Source organism: Arachis ipaensis, chromosome B05 (assembly GCF_000816755.2).
Source record: "Arachis ipaensis cultivar K30076 chromosome B05, Araip1.1, whole genome shotgun sequence".
NCBI lineage: Eukaryota > Viridiplantae > Streptophyta > Magnoliopsida > Fabales > Fabaceae > Arachis > Arachis ipaensis.
Window position 1 is genome coordinate 125,930,158 of NC_029789.2, and position 8,647 is coordinate 125,938,804.

At 29.0% G+C, this 8,647-nt stretch overlaps 1 protein-coding gene across 2 annotated transcripts in view; it reads right to left on the reverse strand.

Moving 5' to 3' along the window:
- LOC107644053 (uncharacterized protein At4g15970) overlaps window positions 4,919-8,647 on the reverse strand; it is a 6,135-nt gene continuing 2,406 nt past the window's right edge. Inside the window, exons 2-5 of one of the 2 annotated variants that reach the window (XM_016347836.2) lie at window positions 6,874-7,239; window positions 6,295-6,776; window positions 5,691-5,769; window positions 4,919-5,123 (exon numbers count right to left, since the gene is read on the reverse strand). In XM_016347836.2, coding sequence (XP_016203322.1) covers window positions 5,715-5,769; window positions 6,295-6,776; window positions 6,874-7,239 — 903 coding nt within the window. In that variant the 3' untranslated portion in view covers window positions 4,919-5,123; window positions 5,691-5,714. Of the gene's footprint in view, window positions 5,124-5,690; window positions 5,783-6,294; window positions 6,777-6,873; window positions 7,240-8,647 lie in introns of both variants that reach the window. The other variant, XM_016347837.2, reaches the window with a different exon arrangement.

An 8,647-nucleotide genomic window follows, 5' to 3' on the forward strand; every position in this document is an offset into this window, starting at 1 on the left:
TTTTAAACATATATTTAATTATATTATTTTATTAGTAAAAAAATAAAATAAATATATTAAAAAATATTAACAAAAATAATTTTATTTATAATTTATAATTAAATAATTATTAAACAAAATAGATATAATTAAATAATTATATATTATGTATATTTATTTTGTTAATATATTAAAATTAAAAATTTAATTTTTAAGAATGAAAAAAAGATTTAATAGAATATTGACATTCTTTTAAGCAATACATTTACTTTGTTAGATTTTTACATTTACACATTTAATTTGAATATACAATTATTTGTAAATATAAAATTCATAATTAATTAACTTATTTACATAAATGGCACTATCATATTTTTCATTTCTCAAATTTACTAACACTCATATGAAAGAATGGATTAAAAGAGAATTCTTAAAATCATGCTTAGTTTATTTCAATGGAACACACATATATAATCATGCATACATATGCTCTTTGGAATACTTTATCTCTCGTTCAATTTCTCAAAAATTTTTCTTAGTCAAACTACTTGCGTTGCACAACTTGCTGCTGTTATGTATTCTATTTTTGCTGTAGAGAGTGTTGTTACTGATTATTTTTTTAATAACCATAAAACTGCACCAGAACCAAGATAAAATGCAAATTTTAAAGTATTTTTTCTTGTTTCAATATCTCTAACCCAATTACTATCAGTGTAACCGACAAGATTTATTTCATTAATATTTTCATAAAAAATAATATTATTTAAAGTGCCTTTGATATATTAGAGAATTTGTTTTGCTACTTGCAAATGGTTGGTACAAGGTTTTTTCATAATTCTGCTAAGCAATCTAACTCCAAACACAATATCTGGTCTAGTTGCAGTTAAGTAACTCAGACTTCCAATCAAACTTTTGTTATAAGTAGGATTTATTATTCTTCCTTTATTTTCTCTTAGCAACTTGAACTTCTCTTCTACTAGAGTAGCTGATTTTAAATGTTCCATCTGAAATTTCTTTAAAATTATATCATTTGTATATTTCTTCTGATAAATCAAAATTTTATTATGTTTCTGAACAACTTTGATACCAAGAAAATAAGACATCAAGTCCATATCCGTCATTTCAAAGTGCTTTATCATAGTCTCTCTGAATTTTATAATTATCTTCAAATTGTTACCGATAAAAATTAAGTCATCAACATAAAGACATACGATTAAGATATCGTCAAACTCAATAAACTTGATATAAAGTATATGCTCAAACAGACATCTTTTGAAATCATTCTCAATAAAATAAGAATTAATCTTCTTGTACCATGCTCTTGGCGCTTGTTTTAACCCATATAAAGTTTTCTTCAGTCTGTAAATTTTATCTTCTTTTTCAAGAATTTCATATCCTACAGTTTGCTCAACATACACTTCTTCTTCTAAAGATCATTTAGAAATACTAACTTAACATTCATCTGATGTATCTTCTACTTATTTTGGGCCGAGAGTAAAATAATCATATGAATAGTGTCTAATCTAGCAATAGGAACAAATATTTCAAAGTAGTCAATACCTGATTTTTGTTTGTATCACTTAGCAACTAATCTTGCTTTGAAATGATCAACTTTACTGTTGGATTTGTACTTAGTTTTGTAAACCCACTTTATTCCAATCAGCTTTTTATCTGCTAGTAAATCTGTCAACTTCCATGTGTCATTCTTTTCAATGGAATGAATCTTCTGATCCATTGCTTTCTTCCAATTATTATCTCTGGAGGCTTCTTCAAAGTTCAACGACTCACAATCTGAAAATAGAACAAAATTTATAATTTTTTCATCGGACAAATCGTTATCATTGCCAACTTCATAATTTGCTAATCTAGTAGGTAGTCTCTTCTCTCTTTTGGTCTTCTAGATGATTCTGGTTATTTAGTTGTGTCAATTTGCCTTTCTTCTAGTTCATTACATGTATTTGAAATTACAGTCGACTGCTTTTTTGTCTTTGTGTTCCAGTCTCACATGCCTTTCTCGTCAAACGTCACATCTTTGCTGATGATCATATTCTTTAATTTGATTTTGGATTATACATCTTGTATGTTTTTGAGTCTGTGCTATAGCCGATAAAGATACACTTCTCATCTTTGTCATCTAACTTCTTCTTTAACTGGTCTGGTACATGGGCATAAGCAATACACCCAAAGACTCTAAAATGATGAATGGAAGGTCACTTTTCACTCCAGGCTTCCTCTAGAGTTTTATCACGAACACTCTTTGTTGGACACCTATTTAAAATATGTATTGCTGTCACGACTGCTTCTGCCTAAAATTTTTTAGGCATTTGTTTTGACTTGGGCATGCATCTGACCATATCCATGATAGTTCTGTTCTTTCTTTAGCAACACTATTTTGTTGAGAAGTATATCTGGTTGTTAGTTGGTGTTGAATTTCATGTTGTTTAAAGTAGTCTGAACATGCAAGATATTTTGTCCCTCTATCTATTCTAAGAATTTTGATTTTACAACCACTTTGTTTTTCAACAAATGTCTTAAATGTCTTAAAGAAATCATATGCTTCTGATTTTTGTTTCAGAAAGTATACCCATGTATATCTACTAAAATCATCAATAAAAGTGATAAAGTACCTGCTACCATTGTTGCTTGAAACTTCAATAGAACAAAAATCTGAATGCACAATTAATCTTCTAACTCTCCATGACTTTCCAATAGGAATCCGATAGAAAATGGATCTCTATGCTTCTCTTCCAATTGACAAATCTCACAATTAGAAATATGAACTCGTGGTAGACCAGAAACAAGACCTTTTTCTTGATAGGCAGTTTAGGCCAGAAAAATAAAAATATCCAAACCACATATGCCACAGTCAGCTATCATCAAGTATCATAGAACTCGTGCAAGAGGGATTAATAAGTTGAATTTTCACTAGAAACATTTTGTTTAAAGTCATCTTTACTTTATCGATGAACCTTTCGTTGTTGTTAAACACAGTGCAATATCCACAATATGTTATCATCTTATATCCCTTCTCAGATAATTGTCCATACTCAATAAATTGTAATCAAGTTCAGGAGCATAGAAATCATCAGAATGTAACTCAAAGAACCATCTTTCAATCTAATTGGTAATTTTTCTTTTCCTTCAATACGGATCTTTGTACTATTACCAAACTTCAATAATAGTTTAACTAAATCATTTAATGGAAAAAATAACTCATTTCTACCAGACATATAATTACTACATGCATTATCCAAGTACCATATATTTTCATCTTCAGTACATGAATCACTTGTAAAAAATAAAGTTTGAATACTTGGATTATCATCAGTATTTTTATGCTGATTTTCTGCAACGTATGCTTGATTGTTATTCATCATTTTGAATCTGCAATCTGCTGTTTTATGTCCATACTTTCCATAATAAAACCATATGAAATTGGTTATTTCTTGATAAAAATTGCCTTGACCTTTTTCTCGGTTGGTATGTCTGAAATTTGTTCCACATCTTCCTTGATTAGGCGGTGTAAAATTATTAGTTTCCTTGGTTGTAATTGCCACGACCTCTGCCTCTGAAACTTCCTCTACCTCTACTTTAAAAAATGAAACCACGACCTCGTCCTTCTTGTATATGACTTGATTTTGCAACATTGTTTAAATTCACCTGTCTTTTTAGGACTTTTTGGTTGCTTTTTTTGACTTCTCCAATATTCTACTGATGTAGCTTTTCGTGTTTCCTTGCAACTCTGTAATCATCATGGTATCCATATCGTGGGACTCTAGTATCGTAGTCACCACATGGTCATATTTTATATGCATGGTGCAACAAATTTTCTCTACCATTTTGCTATCAGACATTTCTTTTTCATAGGCTCTCATCTTATTGACAAGATCTGTAACATGAGAAAAATATTGCTCAACAGTTTCTGAGCTACACATCTTGTACCATTCATGTTCTCTTCTCAAAGACTGTAACTTTTCTTTCAGAGCTTTATCTACGCTTTTGTACGACAACTTCAACGTGTTCCAAGCTTCTTTTGGCATTTGCTATTTTGCCAAACACCGTATAATCTACTCCTTAATGAATTTTAGATAGCGCCAATTGACCTCTCATCTGTTGGACAGCATCTGCTTCTTCTTGCAAATCCGGTTCAGTGAAATTTTATAGGTTCTAAGCCTTCAAATGGGTAGATATCAAAGTCTCCCAATAACTATAATCGATTTTTTTTTATCTAATTTGGGATCAGACTACAAAATATTAAAAGTGTTTGTCATATTGACTCCATGAATAAATAATTATGTGAGAACTCTCCCACACCTCATAAACTCTCAAACATTAGGCGTTGGATTAACCAGTTTTGATACCAAATATAAGTATAAGATTCATAATTGATTGGCCTTAAGATCACTCACTCACATAAGTGGCACTATTATATTTGTCATCTCTCAAGCTTACTAACACTCATTTGAAAGAACGGAACAGAAGAGTATTTCTCAAAACCATGCTTAACTTATTTCAATGGAACACACATACATAATCATGCTTTATATAGGCAAATATTAATGCTAATAATTCATGATTCTACTAGCTTCTTAATACACATATTTATCCAATTTTACTTTTAACTTTGACTATTTAAATAAGTAACTTCTACATTTTTTTATTTAACTTTATTAGTTGATATCTTATAATTTCTAGCACAACTATGAATATCTTAAAAATTTCTTTAAATTTCTAATATAATTAGCTTATAGCAAAATCTAGCAAATTGATAATTATTATATTCAACTAAAATTTTGCTTCATTAATTTTTTGACCATATTAACTTTGACGCTCTTTATGAAGATTCTAGTTGTACAAATTGATTTATAGTTGCTAATATTATTCTTTAAAAATTTAAGAAAGATTTATGTACACGGTAAATAATAAAAGAAAAAAGATGACAATAATATCAATTTAACTTAAAAGACTATAAAGTTCAAAATGGTGAGTTTTCACATAATCAGAGAATTTGAACAATTCTCCATGTCCTCCATTTTTTTTTCCTTTCAATTTGTTTACTTCCAAGGAAGAAAAAAAGGTTTGACAACCCAAATCTTTTGCTGTGATCTGTAACGTGATTGATATATAGATCCAACCTTCGACACCTACTCATAGAAAAAAAAAAGGGAAAAAAGAATGAGTACAAAATGTTATTTGACCAAACCAAAAACAAACATTATTTATAAAAAAAAAAAGTTATTTAAATGATTTTAGGTTACACCATGAATATGAGTATTGGAACTTAAAAGTCAACGGAAGTATTGCTTTTATTCATGTAGTAATGTATAGATGAAAATGATAATATTTCAAAAATTTTAAAATAGAGTAAATTACACCAATCTTGCTCTTTGGATTATGCAAAATTACACAAAACACTTAGTCATTTATAATAAGAATATATATTAACTATATTGTACAGGCATTAATATTCAAGTTATACAATACAATGTTACGAAATATGATATTGATATCCGTTGTACACGTCTACACGACACTAATCTCTCTTTTCAAATATAGCTTTTCTGTTAAATATAATATTATTTTATTTAACTCGAAAGAAGCATAATTTATTACTCTTACAATTTCCAGATAAATAGTTGGCACATGCAGTAGTGTTCTGTTCACCATTTATCAAATAAATAACAACATAGGCTTTGCAAAATTTTACATACCTTTATACAATCATCAAGCAGCAATTATATGAATTGTTGGTCATCATCATCTGCCTTTGTTTTTCCTGTTTCTACTACGCTGAAATGATGTCCTTCATGTTGTTAATGATGTGGAAATCGTTAGAAGACAAGACAGAAAAAGTAACATGGAGGATTAATGACATCAATATATAGGTTACATTAAAACCCCTTTAAATTATTTTGTTGTAGGAAAATGTTACGTAAACTACTATTCATTTTTTACTTAGTAGTAATATAAGAGAAATTCTTGAGGTCAATAATTTTTAGGATTTTTGGTTATCATTTGATCAGCATAAATATTAAATTATCTTTAATAAATAAATTTTACTTATTTATATGTACAAATTTTGAAAAATATAAGTGCAAATTATATTAATTTATGTGTAAAAAATTTAGATAAATATAAATGTAAATTATATATTTTTTGTGTGCACAATACTTATAAATATGAATGTAAATTATTACTTTGCTGGCCATGTAGCATTGCTAGAATCATAAAATGTAGTCAATTCAATGTACTACTTATTTCCCCTCTGTGTTTAATATGACAGAGAAATTTACTAAGAATATATGTATTACTTACTTGCAACTTTGTGGCACAGTCCAAGAAGTATGTACATTTGGTTTTGTATTGTTAGGCAATGCCATATACTTTGACCAATCGTCAAGCAAGATTTTGAGATCATTGACTTTGTTGTCCAAACCAACACAGCAATTAGCATGCATTGTACAAACCTGGTTGAATTCCTTGCTGGGCTGGCAAAACCCCCCAAAATGCGTTGTGCCTAGGAACCTAATCTTTAACTTAATGTTTTGAATGAGAGGGTTCATCTTGATCTTGTTGAAAACATCTTGATCATGCATCTTGGGGTATGCTTTTCTTGAATTCAACCAAAACTTGTAGAACCAAATTGTTTTCTCATTGGACTTTACATAGGTGAAGCCTCCATTTGGTAGGTTATTCAAGTCATTGGAGTTTCCATTATAGAAATCACAAGCAATTTGGAAATCTCCATCATTGTAGAATTCATTGAATGGGTTCCTCAGCCACATTATATCAGTATCCTGCAAAGCCAGAAAACAAAGGCATTCATATATAATGTTTCTCAATCTTGAATTCCAATTCTTTAGAATTGTTTTGTGGTAAGTAAAGTGAATGTACCGTGAAGACAAAGCTGTAGCCCATTTCAAGAACAGAGCCGAGAAACTGAATTCTTCTCCACATCATTTTCAAGTAATCTTGTGTCATGAAAAATGCTTCTTTGGTGAAGTTGTCACCCTTTGTCTCAAGATGATAGCAATGAGGGTGCAAAGCTTGACAACGAGCATGTGCCTTCTGGTCCAAAGTTATTACCACCAAGTGTTTCAACAATCTCTCCGTCTCAATCCCAAGGTGAAAACTCTTGAGGAATATGTCAAATATTGAATTTGGCTCTGCCCATGCATCATTCAAAGTTGTAATTATCACTGTCTTATTCTCCATAGAAGCATTTCTTAGAACGCTCTCTAGCTCTGGGTCATAGCTTATCTGAAACATAATAATAGTGATAATGAGATATCATTGTTATCAAGGATAAATACAAGGAATTTCGTCAATATATAACCAACCAACATAAAATTTAGATGTTCTGTTTTCATATTTTGGATTTGCAAATTTTTTTATTATTGACCGATTATAGTTGATTTTTGTTGTTAGTATCACATAACTATATTATTGTTAATTAATTATTGACTTGGTATGTAGAATTTCATATTTCACACATCATTTTTCAAACACATGGATATATAACAAAAGATTAATTTCAATGTATGACCAATATAAATATTTTATATAGTCATGTAATTACATTTAATTTTTTGGATGATCATTTGCGTAGTTAATGTAAAAGATAGTTATTAAGAATATAATATTAAAAAGCTTTTAATGTATTTAGTGTATTAAAAATATTTAAAAAATTAATTTTTCAATAATTTTTAGTCATTTTTTATGGTGTTTTTAAAATGTGTCCTTAAAACATAAGTTAGTAAAATTCTAAAAATTAAACTTATCCATTGAAAAACATCTAACAACTACTAGTTTCTAATAAGTGGTTGTTAAATCATACAAAAAAATAAACTTAGACCACTCTATAGGCATCAAATGTTAAGATTTAATTTTTAAAAATGTTCATTTCTTCGCAAAATAACTGCAATTTAAACTTAGCTTTGTCAATAATTAATTAATTACGTACTTAATTAACGTATTAAAAGAAATTCTCTTCAGACCATCTCTAAAATATGCTACCTACCATTAATCCATTATTGAGGATAGAATAATATCCCAAGAGGGAAAATGCATATCCCTTTGTTCCTTTCACACTGACATAACAATAATCTAACCATGAATTATGGCCACTACTGAACATGTTGGTCCTAATAAGTACAATTATCTTTGTAATAAATGAGTTCGATTCTTACTTTATTCTATTTTATTCTTAATTAATAATAAACTTGAAAATCAAAACATCATGCTCATATGCTTATCACATTGAAACCATATATGTAATGCAATGATGATAGCAAGGACTCAAGAAATTGAATTGTTTAGGCTAGGTATCTAAATGGCACTACTACATGTGATGCTTTCATTCAAATTAAATGGGAAATTAATTAAAGTTCTGCCTAACATGGCAAACTCATCCTAATACAACTTTTTATAGTAGGTTTCACATGAATATTATTTACCAGCAGCTCAATAGTCAATACACTAATCATGAATTATTTATTATTTGTTCAACAGCTGATTAATTAATTATAATTAGTAGAATTCTCTAATCTAAGGCAATGAAGAATATGATGGAGTGATGATAGAGTTAGTGTAGTCAACTTTGGTCAACATTGAGTAAACCATGTGAACAGCTGGTTATGGTTATGTAATGTCTAGTTTGCAGTTTGCA